At 44.6% G+C, this 17,635-nt stretch overlaps 1 protein-coding gene across 3 annotated transcripts in view; it reads right to left on the bottom strand.

Annotated features, from left to right (window-relative positions):
- Positions 1-590: 590 nt before the first annotated feature.
- The window catches only part of Slc18a2 (solute carrier family 18 member A2), a 33,807-nt gene continuing 16,762 nt past the window's right edge, over positions 591-17,635 (bottom strand). For all 3 annotated transcript variants that reach the window (XM_075974550.1, XM_075974552.1, XM_075974551.1), the window contains exons 11-16: positions 12,950-13,028; positions 12,724-12,775; positions 11,831-11,894; positions 10,137-10,256; positions 9,867-10,000; positions 591-2,772 (exon numbers count right to left, since the gene is read on the bottom strand). In XM_075974550.1, the coding sequence (XP_075830665.1) occupies positions 2,668-2,772; positions 9,867-10,000; positions 10,137-10,256; positions 11,831-11,894; positions 12,724-12,775; positions 12,950-13,028 (554 nt within the window). In that variant the 3' untranslated portion in view covers positions 591-2,667. The remainder of the gene's footprint in view (positions 2,773-9,866; positions 10,001-10,136; positions 10,257-11,830; positions 11,895-12,723; positions 12,776-12,949; positions 13,029-17,635) is intronic.

The following is a 17,635-nucleotide window of genomic DNA, read 5'->3' as shown; positions in this document are numbered from 1 at the left end:
TTGTAATAGTAAGAAAGTAGAGTTTAAAATTTTAAGTTCTCTAAAGTAAGTTTGAAATCACTTCAATTTTTAAAAGATGCATTAATTTCTAAATTGAGGTGATGGTTTTCCTTATCCCCTCCCTCCAAATAAAAAAGCAAAGAACGGTGGAAAGGGGATTACCTTCATCCTTTTTGATTCCTTTATGTTCCTCAAGGTCTGAGTAAAACAGCATGCCACCCTAATCCTGGAAACTACCATGTCTACCCCATTCAAAGTGATCCTAATTTCTAGATCTTCCAGAGCCTGTTCTGTTGAATGGTTTGATGTCACAGCTCTCCTCATCAGATAATTTATCTGTTCATAGCAATTAGAACAATTTTTGGACAGCTCACTGTTCTTCCACACTGGTAGGCTATAACAAGTCCTATATTTCATTTAAAACAAACTGTGGAAAGGCAAAGAGGACGGTTCACCCTAGCCTGGAGTGAGTTGTGCCTGGTGCCCGCAAATACAGAGAATGCTTTCTAATTAAACATCTACAGCCGAAACAGTGTGTATGTATTTTATTCCAGCAGCAGTGTTGATGAAAGAACACAGCAGGCACAGCACAGTGTTGGAGAAGATTTATTAAGTAACCTAGCTGAAGCGCAACTAGGACAGAGAGATACACTTAGCAGTCAGAAGTTTCGTATCTATTGCTACCTCACTGAGATTTGTGAGTCTGAATTACCAAGTACAAACAAAAGCAACCTCTACTTTGTGAAAATGTTCAGAGTTATAAGTTCTTTTTCTGGAACATGCACAGTATTTTTAAACACCCTATTTTCAGTCTTGTGTACCCAGGATATTAGTCATATAAATGTATTTACCTTCCCCTTGGAAACAAGTTATCTTTTGCTCTCTAAAACGTTCTGAATGTTTTATTTTGTCTTTTCCCTGTGGAGTGGAGTAACTGGCATGCCTTTGCTAGTCATCCTTGATGACCCCTCAGAACAGAAACGACACCAGCATCAATTATTGCATGTGGTACTGTGGGCAAGGAGAACTAAAGCTGTCCTGACGAAGCGCAAGTCCCACCTTTTGATTTCAGTCACGTGAGAGTTCCTCTCCAGCCATCTTTCAGAGCTGCAGACCTTGTGACTATCCAGCAGTTTCATGAGTAGGAACCTGTTTCCCTCAAACACATGACTTCAAATCACCAAGGTCCCACAGAAAGATTCATAAAGCAAAAGAGGTATTAGCCACTTTCCTAACGAATGTGTAATAGCCAATAAGGTTGAGGGGTTGTTGTCCTAAAGTTCTCTTAATGTCCAGGGTCACACAAACACAATTCAGATTAACAAAATTGACAGGTATTTTTTTTAACAACTGCAGAGTTGACATGTACTATTTGAGACATATTCCACACTGTGTTTATATTCTGGGAGGCTGTAATCTCATACAAAGCGCTACAGATAAGTTTCACTAATGCTGGCACACTGAAAAGGTACATCAGTGTTGGCATGCTTAGAAAAACTATTCTACTCCACACACAAGATGACACAGCAACACATACACATTTGTAGATGAGTTTTCTGCTCCAGAAAGGGAAAGTGCCCTGATCACCCTAGTATCTTCCTTAACATACTAATGTTAGACATGAACAGTTTCATCCCTTCATCCTTGTTTGGAATTCATTTCTACACTGATAGGAACAACTTTTAGGAGTCTAAGAAATAAAAACAACTCAAAATTAAGAAACCTCTAGAAAAACACTCGGATGACCTACAAGTAGATAAAGATGTGATAGTCTGATTGTTCACATAGCAGCTCGATAGCCTTTGTTTCCTTTCCCAAAACAGGAACTAGGTTTGGTAAATCATACCATGCTTAACCTTGCCAGTGTACAAATACATACTTTATTTTCACCCAGTAAGACTATTAAATCTATATCTTTCAAAGAAGGCAACATTTGAGTTCCTTTCTCTACTTTCAGAACATTTACTTTTACCCCTTGTTGGCTTTAATGATTGTTGCCAATGACATGACACAGAAAACAGAATTTACAACCATCCATTTCCAGGTAGGTGGTGGTAACAGAAAACCAATGCCAGCAAAGGTTTATGAATACGTCTGAAAGATGGCTGACACAATTTCTTGTCCTCTGTGCTTGAAATGACTAGCCTTTAACTCAAAAACATCGATACTAATTACACGTTAAATAGCAACGCATTCAGTGCTGCCACATAACGACGCTGTCTTGCATGATTGTTTCTCAGACCTCTAGTTTCTTGTTGGAGAGTCTCAGATAATGTGTGCTTTAAACACTCATTACCAGTATTCAGAAAAAAATACAAGATTTTTTTGTCCAAGTGTTCGTGAATGTAAGTTAAAAAATTATATTTGATTTGGATTCAAATATTTATACATTTACAGTATACCTATTTCGTCAAAATATATTGTATAATATTTAATAAAACCAAATACATAAAATAAAGTTTTCAACACTATTTATACAAACCCCTAGAAAAGCTGCTTTTTCTTTATAAGGCTGTTGGCAGTCGGTCATAACCATGGAAAAGAAAGTATCACCTTTGGTTGTTGTACTCTTTGCCAGGAATGCATGATGTGATGAAGACAGCTCTGCACGAGTCATTTCACTGGAGACACTGATACACAGTTAGGCACTTGCCAACGTAGAGGGTCTCAGTCACTTTCAGCTTCTTCATCCTCGCCGATGGGATACGACTGGACGTTATTCTGAGTGTACATTTTTGTTTTAACGGGGCAGTTGTGGTCCATGAGAATAGCCTGGAAGCAAAATGCAAGTACATGAACTTCTCGCTTTGTAAAGATATGATGGTTTTAACCCACTGCTGTTAATTGTTACTATTTTGAAAGCAATTGCCATTTCTTGACCTTCAAATCTCAAATTCTCCACTTAGTGAAAAGTTTTAGGTAATAGGCAAGAAGTAGTCTCTGGGATGTGTTCGTTGTACCTGTTGTAGGTTTGAAGTTGAGTTTTGTGAAACAAAGGATGGGTGGATTAGGTTCAATAAAAGTTAAACTGAGTCTTGTAAGGGTTGGGAGCTGGAGACTGCATTGCAACTCCCATTTTATAGACTGCCACTACAGGGAACTTCATGAAGATGTTTGAAGGGAACTCTTGTAAGAAATAGAGGGAATTGGAACCGAAATCCACTCTTACTCAACTATGGCTCTTGTTCTGATGGTAACCACTTACACAGATTGTCTTACAATTTGTTAAGACTACATTTTGCCATGGCCCTTTAGTTTCCCAGGTCAAACATCCCAGGGCTTTGTTCACAAATGTGATGTTCAGACCATCTCTCTCCACATCCTAGCTGCCTTCTTTTTAGCACAAATGTATATGTAAAAGTCCTTTGCCCATAACTGCAAAAGGAAAAAATATCCACAAAAAATGATACTTTCTTTCCAAAGCACCCTCAGCAAGAAGTCCTGGCGTCATTATTCCTGCCCGCCATGGGCCAAGCCTGACATCCTTTCAGGAACATGACTACAAGTAGACGAAAGCCTTAGCTTCACAATAAGCATAGGTGAGAAGTTGAGAAAGTAGGCACACAGGCTTAAAGAACTTCACCAAACGGATATTCACCTCCCAGCCACTACAGCTGGTCAGGTCCTTTATGTAGAACTGTGTTTGCATAGACTCTATCTCCATGTACATTCCAATCAACTTTATGGTATCCAACACAATGCAAATGTGTAGTAGAACTAGGGGGTGGTTTTTAAAATGTACAATTAGTACAGATAGTTGTTTTTTAGACACTTTCTTTGGCTTCACATTTGCCAAGTCTACAGATGAGAACTTTTGAGTGCAGACAGCAACAGTGTTGCATAATGGTGCAGAGCAAGAGGCCAGGCAGCTCCAAGACCAATTCCAGTACAAACCAAATGAATCAGGTATGTCTTAGCAGTCTCCCACCTTTATGGGAACCATTCCCCCAAGGGGTGTGTGCAGTCTGCAAATCTGAGTGGATTCAAATGTTCTGAGCCTGCCTGTGGCAGGCTATCTTGGTGTCTGTTCGTTATCCCCGGCTCTTGTCCTGCAGATGTGATAAGACGCCACTCAGTGCTTAACCCTTTTATCATTTTCCTAGAGGTTCTCAAGTGATCAGATGTGTGACACAAAGATAAGGACTTATGTGACCCTAGTCGGGCTGTCATCTCAAGCCGCCAGCTTCAAACTCGGCTCCCCTTCCAATTATGCTGCTTGCTGAGTGAATGGATAGTTGTGCTTAAATGATTTGATTATTAAAATAGTTGAGGTAACAGACATTGCATGTTTGAACCATTCTCCCTGTGTTACACAAAGGTTTAGCCTTTGGTAGCTAAAGGTAATCTCCCCCAGATTGTATGCCCAGAGGTCACTGTGGAGATGGTCTGGGGGCAAAGTGGAGAGGCTAAATGACCTTCACAGTGACTGTGCTATCAACAACCTCCAGAGCACTGCCTTGGTTTCAATACATGGTCTAAGACTATAGCAGTCATCAGCTGACATGGATTTCTAGGGCACCTACTGTATTTCTAACCTTACCCTGAAGGTCCTATACCAGTGACAACTTCAGAGGTATGGACAGGTTCCCCAGGGTCACAGATGGAGGACTCACTGGAGCCTAATGCTTAGCAAAAGTTCTTCAGAGGAGATGGGAGCTTAAGTGAATCCTGAACCACGGGAAGGTTTGCAGAAGACAGGCAAATCATAGGTTATGGAGGGTAGTAGGTAAAGCACTGAATCACCATGGCCAAGGAGGTCTTAGGAGGCAATGGAGACAGCAGTTGGAAAGCACCACCAAAGCCAGGAGCACCAGGTACGAGCCTTGATCTTAATCTGGTCCACAGGCAGCAAAGCTACATCAGAGAGAGTGACCAGCACTGCCCTATTCACGACCACCGTCATCTCTGCACTCACCATTCACTTCTACAGGTAATCTTGAGAACTTCAGGACTGGAACACAGAATATATACTCAACAAAAACTGTTCTGGGAGTTGCTGGGTGTGGTAGCACATACCTTTGATCTCAGCGCTCAGGAAACAAGGCAGATGGATCTCTTGAGTTTGAGGCCAGCCTGATCTACACAGAGTTCTAGACCAGCCAGGATCCTGTCTTTAAAAGCTGCCCTGGGATTAGGGAGATATCTTAATGGTAAAGAAGTGTTTGTCTCGCAAGCATGAGAACCTGAGTTCAATCTCTAAAACCCACATTTTAAAAACTCCAGTGTGATGGTATACACTTGTTATCCCTGCACTAGAGAAATAAAACAGCCAACAAGATTTGGTGAGTTCTAGGTCAGCAGAAAACTCAAAAGCCAAGGTAGACACAGATCCTGAGGAACAACACCCAAAGTTGTCCTTGGGCCTCTATATGCATGGATTACTTTGAACATGCACACTTCATGCGCACCCACACATATATACCAATGTACTGCAGAGTTCATTCCAACTGATTATTTCTATCATGAAGATATGGTGATCAGAACTTTTCAATACAGCTGATAGCCTGTGTGTTTCGGGCAGCTTTTTTTCATGAATATTGTTTCATGGCATCTACAACCTAGCTTCATGTCTTTTCCTAAAATCTTAAGTGGGCAGTAGTTTTACTTTTTAAAAAAATTATACATGGTTAAATATGCCAAATAGTGTGCCATGAAAAAGGAAGCACACAGCACCGAGCAGGTAACACAGGTACATGAGGACAAGTGCCCAGTGGCCCATGAAGCTGGCAGGGGATTTAGGCTAGCACTCCACATACCACAGGGGGCAGAAGTGGAGAGAGGAGGGGTTGGCACCAAAGGCCTGGCAAAGCCTAGATATATCCAAGCTTCTGCCATATACCTAACTCCCACCACTGTACACAGAGCAAAGCTGGGAGGAAAAACAGAGCAAATGAAGTAGAAAAGTCACAAAAATTCAGTGCTGGGCTGGTGAATCAGTAAAGGCACTTAGAAGGTGGGCACTCCAATCTCAGACTTGAGAGCATTCCAGTAGATTCATTCTATTTTTCTTAACTAGAAAAAAAAAAGCAATTCACTATGTACACCGTGTAAGTGCCCAGAAAAGGGACAGGTGTCTACAAGTAGATGATAATGTACACCCCATGTATATCCTCAGCTAGCCCATGGACAAGAATCCTTTTTAAGTGTATTTTATGTGTAATGGAGTGTTGTGCATGCATATGTGTGCAGACTTTCACATGTGTGGGGAACGTGTGTGTGTGCATGCACTTGTAAAGACCAGAAGTTGACATCAGGTATCTTCTTGCTTCACTTCATGTAATGAGGAAGGGTCTCTCACTTGAACCCAGAGCTTGCCAGTTTGGCTAGTGTAGCCAGCCAGGTTGCTCCAGGGATCCTCTGCTCTGACTTCCTCACTGAGGTTACAGGTGGGCCACCACATCTGCCTGACATTTACATAGGTGCTGGGGATATGAACTGAGATCCTCTTGTGGCAAGCAGTTTTATCTATTGAACTATCTCCTCAGCACTGAACTGGGGTCTGAGCTAGAAGGACCTTACACACCTTATACACTTAAAGGTGTCTGCTATTCATAGACCACTTCCTTTCCTGCCTTAGCAGCAGAAACTTAATAAGACTAAAAGGCATGCATCCTGCCCTTTAAAAATAATTCTTTAAACTTGAAAACCAAAACCCATCTCAGAACTCAGCTAATCTCCCTGGGTATTTTGAGAAGTCAGGGTCCTGTGTCATTGTCTTATTATGGGTGTGCTCCTCAAATGGCAGTGTTGATACGCCTTACATTTTACAGAGACTGAGCAACAGGAGGATTTTTCCCTTTGCCTTTATCAGAACATTTAAAAAAAAATGAATGGAAGAAAAGCTGTGGTGCTCACAACCAATTCACAGCCTGCTGTGACTTATAAGCCTACAAAACACAATTGCATAGGTGGATCTCACACAACTGCAGTGTTAGTGCCTGCAGAAAGTACTTAAGGAAAGAATATTTTGCTTGGGGTGGAATGCCTCATGGCCCCCGTGTCTCTGACACTTGGTAGCTCATGATCTTGTACCTCAGCACTTGTGTGTGCTAAGGTTTCTCGAGTGAGTGTGATCTATTCCCCTTCATAGCACACGCCCTGCCACACTCCCCCTTATCATTAGAGGCTGCTGGCTTCCACCCACTCTTCAGCTCTGCTTGCACAATCAACAACACATCACCTGCTGAGCACCACCTCAGATGTTACCACCGTCAGTCAAATGGCATTCCTCCAATTACGGGCATGAGTTATAGAGAAGTGCACACCGTAAGACTTGATTTATTTCAATGGGCACTGGTTAAGAATTTTGACATTTTATAGTGAAGTGCCCCTGAAACCTGTTATTCTTACCCCTTTGCCTTTCAAAATTGTCTCCTCCACTTCCTTAAGTATTTTTTAAATGAACTAAAGCACTGGTTTAAGTGAAGAAAAAACTGACTTTCTACCACCATTTTTCAAAACACTATGGTGACTGGCTAGACAAATGCTTCTCACCTCCTACCATGCTTCATTTCCTCTCCTAGCGCATGCAGGAAGCCGCAGATAGATAAACAACAGCCACTAACGTCTGCTGTCTTGGTGCTGGTCGCCCACCCAGCAGAAGCTCTTGCCTTGAAGAGCGAAGATGTTTGGGTGCTACCGGGAGAGCAGAGTAGAACACTGCTTTCAGTGCAGCAGGAAAGGCGCATGGTGACCCTGAGGACAGTCACTGCTGAGACTCTCGTCTAACAACACTTCTGTGAGGTGTTATCCTTTCCCAGTGCAATGGCGAAGACTGTGGGGAGCCAGTGCAGCTGCCCCCAGGCCCTTGCCAGCCCTTCACCATCCCTCAGAGTCTTCACTGTCTCCCGGGTGACAGAAACACTTACTGATAATTCAATTTCTTTAGTCAAAAAGGTTGGGGAGTAACCGTCATTCAGCCTTAATCAAATTATTGATAATGTGGTCACAGAAAGACAGGTTTCCAGTGCTGTGTGGGGAGTCTTCTATCCACTCTGAGGGATATGGGCTCAGGTCAGCAAACAGAGGTGCCACAGTGAAGCACACAACCAGGGTAGAAGCAAGAAGTCAGTGAAGGAGCCACGCTTCCACCCAAGGATCTCCACATCATCCCTCCTTCCCTACGAGTGTGGAGCATCTTATGTTTTAACAAATAAAGCTTGCCTGAAGATCAGAGTACAGAACCAAGCCACTAGAGGCCAGGCAGCTATGGCACACACCTTTAATCCCAGGACTCAGGAGACAGAGGCAGATGGATCTCTGTGAGTTCAAAGCCACACTGGGCTACACAAGATTGATCCAGTTTAAAGGAGAAACAGGCAGTGGTGGCTCACACCTTTAATCCCAGCACCAGAAAGGCTGAGATGGGAAGTGATGTGGCTGGGAGGAGAAAGGAGATCAGATGTAGTCTGAGCATGCAGTCTGAGGATGAGAAGAGATAGGATCGCCCCTTCAGTCTGAGGATTCGGGAAAGGTAAAAGGTTTCTTTGGCGGCTGGCTGCTCTGCTTCTCTGATTCTTCCTCTTTCACCCCCTAATATCTGACTCTGGATTTTTATTAAGAACAATTAGAATTCATGCTACATAGGAGCCATCCATGAGAAACTAGTCTCTAGTCAAAGCCTGTATAGTTCCGGGCACAAAGCCGGCGGCTAGAGATCGATGTATTTTTAAGCTACAGTAAATGGATAAGTAAATGTGAAATGCTTCAGACAAACATAGGTTACACAATCTAATTTGGTTCTGTCTTTAAATTTGCTTTTGGAAGAAACCATCAAGAGTCAGTCAAGAAATGATAAAATACTAAGACCTGTTCTTGTCAGAAAGCTCTTCTGTGCTGGGCTTAGAGGCACAGGCCTGTCATGCCAGCTGCTCCTGGACTGAGGGAGGTAGGATCCTAACTTCCCGGCCTTTCTTGTCTCCTACAGAGTAAACTCAAGGCCAGCCTGGGCAACTTATTGAGCCCCTATCTCAAGATGAAACATTTGTTAAACATAGAAAGAGGGCTAGAAACGAAACACAAGAGCAGAGTGCTTGGCCTCGCGCACACAAAGTCCCAGATTCAATCGACAATATTGGAGAAAGGAAACCTACAGAAATCTCGTCTGATCCACTCCAAAAGAACATGACAAAGAAGCCTTAGATCTGTCCCTGAGCACAACACTAGCACTTCCCGTGGGCTACTCCTTCATCCCTAGTCCACACAGTCTCCTTTCAGCTAAACAACGCCAGCATCTGATACTGTAGTCTGCCCCCCACCCCCCGCCAGGACAGACGATAAGAGGTAAACACCTTAGAAAGGCCACGAGCCTTACACACCTCCCACTTCAGATTTAGAGTCAATAATTTGAACTTGTTCAAAAAAGAAGCCTTGATTCTAGCCACAAAGATAAAACTAAATAGTTCTTTGCGCTCACATGTGTGCCCCAGGGTGTAAATATGACCATCTGAAAGACTAAAGACATTTTCAGACTCTTATGCTGGACCAAGATTCCAACTATCGCTAAATGCTATAAGGACAGAAGAAAAGCAACTAGAACCACATCCTAGGAAGCAGGAGGATTCTCAAGAACCATAACCAATGAAATTGAATTATATTTAATTGGAGAGAATTAAACAATGTTAATCTCAATATAAAAATTAATCTTACTCTTCCAATTCATGAACATGAAGCTTAAAAGCAATAACTGTGAAAATAATATGAATGAAAGAAGTTACTGTGTTAGTGACTGAAAAGGAATTCTCACTGCTTCCGCTTGGGGCCTTCTATGGGAAAGGAGCAGAAATGTAGCTTAGAATTGAACTATGCAGAAACTATCCAGATAGCCATACCAAAATTATCACCAAACAAACAAACAGCTTTCTTACCATTTTTTCTTCCTTAGCAGGTGGACTTCGAAGAAAAAAGCAGAGTGGAGCAAAAACAATGTCAATTATCCCAATAATCGTCATGAGCCAAGGGAAGCCGATTGCCTTCGCAATGGCACCACCAGCAGAAGGACCTTTGGGGAAACAGAAAATCAGCACTTTCTCCAAATGTCTTACTGCCAGAAAAATCTAAAGATTTCTTCATGTCTAGGAGGTTTTATCTGTCCTGCATTGAGGTAAAAGGTATCTTGAAAGCCAGCATACTCTTACCGATAGCATAGCCCATACAAAAGGCCACATCCGCAATGGCATACACGCTTCCATAGACAGACACGTGCCGCAGGTCCACCAGGTAGCCCATGATTGGCATCATGGAGGAATCCACCATCCCTGTGGATAGGCAAGAATGGCGTATGGAAAAGTGGTATAAACCAGATACAAGCTGAATGCGAGGGACCATTGCCAGCTCTTTACTTCTGTCATTGCTACTTCTTCATCTGTGCCAGACTCCTGACAGCAAACTTTCTTTGTGGATAGCAAGCAGAAGGGTTCAGAGAGAGGAGTGGAATTCCAGACACTGAGTCTTTAATAGGCCACCGTTTGTAGGCTGTCTGACCTCACCTTATAATCTCTTGTAAGGGATCATCTTTTGGGTAAAGGGAAGGTATGCAATCCTCTGGCAACTCACCTATCACTATTCTCCAGGTATAGTATATTTTTTTACAGGCCACTGGAACTTGGCCTACTAGGGGAACTTGGCCTACTAGGTTATGACTTCCTGACCCACTATTTTCACAGTCACTTTTCCCTTGCCAGTTAGAACACATACATCTATCAGCCAACCTCTTTCCAGCTCGCCTCCAACATCAGGCCTTAGACCACGCAAGTTCCCAAACTGTAAAGTGCCTGTGTACTAGAACTCAGTGGAGGCTGAGAAGGCGTCTCTTCCCGCTCAGAAAACTAAAACCTGAAGAGTTGGCTACAACCAACAACGAAGACCAGTGTCTTGACTAGCAGAGGGACAAGTATCAGAAACAGCACATGAGTTCAAGTTCTGGGGCAAATCCTAGCTGAATGAGCATGTCATACCTAGCCTCTGAGCATCTATTCCCCTGTCTGCATGGGGTGCTTTGGAAGTGGTTATGGTGACTGACTGTGGTGAACCAGTGCCTGTGAGCACTGCCTAGGGGCTGAGCACTGCCTAGGGGCTGGCCCACAGCGGTAGGTGGATGGGAGCAATGGCCTTGCTTTGTTTACTGTTTACTGATCATCTGGTGTGTGCAGCCTGCCACAGAGAAATTGTGGAGCAAAACCTTAGAGGTGGATATTAAGCAAAGAGTTGAAGGAATTACAACAGAACTGGTGTGTAGGTCCATGGGGAGACAGAAGATGCCAGGGCCACCCAACCTCCTCTAGAGGGTTGGGAGATATCCCAGTCATTCTTTCTGCCTTACCTGACTCAAGGACTAAATTCCTGCCGCTAAGGTGTAACAGATTTGGTCTTTACCTTTATCATAGTAATCAGTATTTATAAATGAGAAACAAAAGCATACCATTAGTCCAGACGCACCCTAATGCACACTAATGTTTTATTCTCCTTTGCCTCTGAAAATCCCTGCAGTGCACAGCATGGCTCCTCCTTAGCCTGCATTTTCTTTAGCCTCAGAAGCGAAGCACCTGGGAAGGTCTGCTCTCAGACTCTAACTAGATCAGGAGGTCCGTGTTTGCCAGCCCACAGCAGTGAAGCATCAGTTTGCTTCTGCCAACACCACCTGATTCTCAACAGGAATCTCCATGCATCTGGACTAGGGGTTGTTCCTGAGCTGACCCCATGGCAGCCTCCACATCAGCTTCTGGAAATCTGAGCTTCTGAACCTAACGACAGTTTGTTCACTCTTCAAGAAGAGAATCTCGGCTAGAGTGAAGACAGTTCTGAGTTGAGGCACAAGGCCCATGTGACTTACCAATTGCAAAACCAACTCCAAAGTTGGGAGCGATGAGTCCATAGATATTTTTCGCAAAAGGAATCTGTAAGAGGAAGTTAATGTGCTAAAATAAAAGATATTGATGCTAATAAATCATCTTCTACAAAAAGTACCTTTTACATAGGAATGAGAACAGAGAGAGGAAGGGGTTGTCATCCCTATCTTTAAACCCAAAGCCTACAGTGAGGATGTGGCTCAGTGGTAAAGCACTTGCCTACCATGCATGACACACTGGGATCAATCTCCAGTGCGATCAATCAATAACTAAATGTCAAAGCTTGAAATGTAAATTCTGACTGCTGTGAAACCTTAAGTACATGGCTCCTCAGAAGGGCGGTTCCGTCCACCCTCAGCTTTATCAGGGAAGACAGCCATATTTGCGGAGATACTGGCCACTAAGATACGTCTATTCAGGAGTAATCTTGCCATTGTTCAGAGTAGCTGCCATAAAGTATTTAAGACATGGCGGCTCATGCCTGTAAACCCAGCATTTGAAAGAATGAGGCAAAGAAGACTGTCGTCAGTTCTAGGCCAGCCTGGGCTACATATGAGGCCTTAAGGAAAAAAACTACAAAAGAATAAAAACAATAATAGAAAAATAAGTTGGTAAACTGCATAATAAAACAGTTTAAATAACATCTGACCTAAAATTACAAATTATACCCACTGGAATCTGTCCAGAAATGTTTGAAGTGACTTTTAAAAGTTCAAGTTATAAAATGAAAAGTGTAGAAATGAAGAGCATAATAAAACCAAATATTAACAAATAAACTGTCATAAAATATTGCCTAGCGAGTCTCACCCAAGACAAGAGTTTCAGTCCCATGTGCTCCCAGCCCCCGACTGCCTGACAAATGCAGTCTTTCACTCACACATAAAATGCTGATTCCAACAATTATCATCCCCAGAAGAGCACAAAGCCACCTATCGAAAGAAAAAGCACATCAATAAATGAACACTTACGGTGTTTTCCCCAAGACACATCTTCAATGAAAATCACAGCAGTTACTTGTAATAGCGAAGACAGAAACACTGAATTTCTTCAAAGAACCACATTATTGTCAAAACAATAGAACGAATGCTTTCATTTAATCTTACCTTCCCATTTTGTGTGCAAGTATTCCAAAAATATTGGTTCCAAGGAGATAAGAGATACTTGCTGGTAGGAAAGCAATGCCTGCGGGTTTATGAAAAGGATACCTTATCAGTGCTGCTACAAGTCACACGTCAGAAAAACTAATAATCACAGACAGTGCAGCGATGATTCGAGAAGATGAAATGAAGTCTGGGGCCTGCACCCACGCAGCTAATATCCGGTTTCAGTCTGGACCCCACATGGCTTATCCGTCCCAGGAAGCTGCCGAGACGCTCCAGAGATGGAAACCATTTCTCTATCAGTGGCTCCATCTCACCTCCATCTGAGTCTGGTGGCAGCATCACATGCGGACCAACAGAGACAATCCCCAGCTGTGGGAGCTCAGCAATGGCCACCCGTGTGGTCTGGGCATTTACATATGTGTTCCCACTTTTGTAATTCTTGGCAGAAGGCACAGCCATTGAAAGAATTAGGGAAAGTAGGACCAAGAGAAAAGAAAGCAGTGGAAACAAGCCGGAGCCCAGCGTTACGTTCCCTTGTAAGTTTACACACATGTATGTGTGCACACAAGGCTTTGTCACACAAAGAGGACCATATAACACCTACTGCTCCATGCCCTGTTTTTCTCAATTAACTGTGAGCATCTTCCTTTCTTAAGAAAAAAAAAACTACTTGGTCATTTTTTCAAGGTAAAACTGTGGCTGACAGACTTAATGGCTCTCCAAGGGGAGACAATGAACCAGGAGCAGCTTCCAGCAGGCAAGGGCAGAAGTTGCCTTGAACATGACCAGCACTGAACAAAAGGCCCGTCAAGTTAAGCCGTGAGGATCTGTCCACTTCAGCTCTACAGTTCATACTAGGGCAATCTCTTGATAAGGGACTGCTGTGCAGTTTCTTAATTTCAGTATTTTCTCCTTAAAATCAGATACACTAGACTTGATTCCAAGTCTTGCCCTCCAACAGTCAGAGTTGCTTTTCTCCACCATCTCTGTGTATACTAGGTACCCATGGTGAGTGGTCAACAGTGCTGTCTACCCAAGCACAATTCTGTCCCTCTAAGGATAAGACCCTAAGCCATTAAACCCTGGGAGAAGCTGGCAGAAGCCTGAGCCTCTAACACAATAGGAATTTCAGGTTAACGGGTCCTATGATCAAAACGCAAAACAGAATCGTGCCAGGACTAGGATTCTGGGAAATGATGGCGGAGAGCAATCGTATGTTCCTGGAAATCATTTCCATCACACCTAGCAATATGCAGAGGCCAAACAGTCTCTCAGTATAATCTGATTGGGCAAACATTTACTGACAGCCTTGTGCACAGCACACCACCAGCTTACAGCGAAGGCAATGAAAACATGAGTCCTGTCACCATGGAAGTGTCTTTGACGGAAAGAATCAGACAGAGGGCGTTTGATCTGTGATCGTAAGATAGAGTTCTGAGAACCCCAGACCTGCAGCTGGTCACATTCTCCGAAGCAGATGGTCTTGAAGCCTGACCCTAGAAAGACTATGACAAACCTCCCACACTCTGCAGACCAGGTTGGGCTGGGTAATAGAAATCATGTTGACTTTGCCTCAGGGTTAGTTGGAGCCAAGGGCCGTGGGTTTTATATACCCATGCAAACTGTGAGAAAAATAACAGCAGGGCAAACAGCCACTAGCGTAGAGCCTCAGGGTCAGAGGAACAAAATGAAACTGAAGGGACTCTTCGGTGGGAACTCTGAGGACCAGATCCCATTTGACAAGGTAGCAGCCACTCTCTGACCCATCACTGCCTGGAGGACTGCAGTCCAGTGTTAGAGGAGGTGTCCTGTAGGCAAGAAGGGAGTAGACTTTTGCATAAGATTAAGATTAATGTTAATTTAAAGAACAAAACCAAAGGACCCTCGTGTACAACATCGCTGACTGTACCAGTCAACCAAATACTCTTGACCTTGGCCCATAGACAGCCCTTGTTTCTAGTCAAAGAAGATAGTTCTGAGGGCCCAGCTAAGTTCAAGGACTCTTGATGTATTGGACTTGAGTTAGAACCTCAAGCAGGGACACAGACAGACTCCTCAATCCAGTGAGCAGCCCTACCTTCTCAACATGAAAGGGGGTGCCGGTCTCACACAGGACTAAGAAACACAACAACCTTATTTTCCTTGGGCAGCAAGGCCATTGGCAAGCTCCATCGTGCACTGGATTAGGAAGTACAAAGCAAGGTGTTGGCTCGAATTTACAACTTGCGTGCTGAACTTTGCAAGGCTCAAACCCCTTAAGCCCTGCGAGAAGCCATTGTTCCCACCCTGTACACTCAGAAGGGATGTGAGGCTCAAGGGACGCATTGCATCATACGGCGGTGAACAGACATTTTTCCAGACTGACTTCAGACTGGCATGGCTCCCTGCAAATCCCATTTCCCCATTCTCCACCCTGGCCGGCTGGCCTTCCCCGGCAAGCAGGAACCACCTCAGTTTCCCCATAACCTTGCTCCATTGTGGCAGGCAGGCAGTCCCCAGACCGGGGCTGGCCATCCAAACAAAAGGTCCTAGCGGGGTCTGGGAGTGCACGCCTTTAATCCCAGTACTCAGGAGGCAGAGGCAGGAGAATCTCTGTGAGTTAAAGGCCAGCCTGGTCTACAAAGGGAGTTCTAGCACAGCTAGGACTACATGGAAAGACCCTGTCTCAAAGGAAAAACAAACAGTGGCGTGTGGGGGTGGGGAGAAGTTTGAAGATACCTACTTCACAGAATTGGAGAGACCTCTGTCCCTCAGAAATAGGGTTTCCACAGAGAAATCACAGGCAGAAGCTGTCTCTACACCTCACAAATTTCCATCAACAAATATGAAAATAACTCATTCTAGGGCTCTCCCCACCTGAGTAAGAAATGTCAGCTGCCCCTGGTCTATACACGACATCCAATGCAGTATGCATATTGCGCTGACAGGAGTTCCCACAGGCTCCTTACCCATCTCTGGTCACACCAGAAGATCCACCACAGGGACCAGCCCACCTCAGCCCTGAGCAGCAAAACAGGGAAAGGCTTGTACTATATCATGAAGCATTGAGGAGTGGATGCTGGACATGGGACCTGAGAGGTGACAGTAGTGAGTCCTTGAGACTCTTCTGAGCTCAGATTGTTTTTAATGGCTGATCCTGGAACCAGAACCCACCAGTAGGCCTTGTTAACCTGACCTAAGAGAGGCCTGCAGGCTCAAATCCTGGCATCCCCGAAGCACACACGGTCAGCAAACCAGGCTAGCACAGGATGTCCTATGATGTCACAACTGGTTAGGACAGAACGGGATCCCTGCCTGGCAAACCCATATCCCCTCACCCCTCCATGACTGTATCACCATCACATTCAAAACAAACATGGCAGAATGACCGGCAAGAAGCGTGGCTCCAACCTTGCCTCGCACTATTATGCAGGGCCTAAGTTTCCCTTTGGAGAGTTACAGTCCTCCCCCCTTAAACTCAGCCCTAAGCATCAAGCTGTCGAGAAGTCATTTGGCTTTGAACTCGAGGTGAAAAGGAAACAGAGAGTCCATCCTCAACAGCTCCAACTCAGGACCTGCTCAACATGGGGCAGAGGAAGTACTGGGAACAGGCTCACACGGAAGCCTTCTGGAATAGGCATCTGCCGTCTTTCCCATCCCCGAAAGTACAGCCAAAGCCCTTTCACGAGAGCAATCACATGTCACATAACTAATAGGTACGCTTGTCCCTGACTTCCAGTGTCCCCAAAGATGACTGGGAAATAGAGTGAGTCTGAGGCCAGACTTCTGGGCCAGCTCTAGGGCAAGGGCCACTGGCTCCAGGCTCACTGTCCTCCACATGTACCCTACTCATCCCACAGTACCCTTGGTTCAGGGGCTGGTGGTTGTAGGAGCCACTAGTCCCAATCTCTAGAGACCACTAAGAGAACCTTTCCCCTCACACTGAAGATGAGGCAAAGTTAGATTCTCTCCAAGTGACAACCCTACCTCTGAGGCAAATGGCAGGCAGAGCCTCAGGGTGGGTCAGCTAAACACCAGGCAATGGCAAGCCTGCCTCAAATGATCTTTCATTGACATCTGGGAGCCTGAGTTCTAGCTCATGGTGGCCCTGGGGCTCCTTGCCGACCTTAAAGACTTTAAAGAGAAAGCCGCGGGCTCTGTCTGGTGACAGAGCGGCCTAAGTGCCCAGCACACGGCCAGGACACATTCAATTAGGGTCATAAGGCAGTTAAGTGGAGACACTGGCAGCCCTGACAAGCTTCCCGGTGGAGATGAAAGTAAATATGTAGTGTTTGACCAAGCTGCGCCATCCCCGAGTGCCTCCTGAGAAGACTCGAGCTGCAGGGTGCCACAGACCTGAGGGAAGGAGAAGTTGGAGCCTCCCAAATGGATCAGCTGTGGTCTCCACACACGACAGCCTGCTCACGCTGAGTGGGGGTGGGGATTGTACCTAGCAGTGACTTTCTCCAGGAGCCTGAAGGCTTGGGCATCCGCTTTGGCCCTGATGGGGAAGGTCCGAACTGTAGTTTCTGAGCTCTGAGAACCCATCTGCCAGTGACTAGCATACGTGGCCTGTGTTTGGTTTTGCCACAGAATTCACATCCTATAAAATCTACCCTCTCGGTGTTTCCAGATGGGTGGTTTTCAGTTATCTTCACAAGGCTATGGCAACCATTGTCATGAGCAGGATCCAAAAGGCTACCCCCT

This window comes from Microtus pennsylvanicus, chromosome 5 (genome assembly GCF_037038515.1).
Source record: "Microtus pennsylvanicus isolate mMicPen1 chromosome 5, mMicPen1.hap1, whole genome shotgun sequence".
NCBI lineage: Eukaryota > Metazoa > Chordata > Mammalia > Rodentia > Cricetidae > Microtus > Microtus pennsylvanicus.
This window is presented reverse-complemented; position numbering and strand designations above follow the sequence as displayed.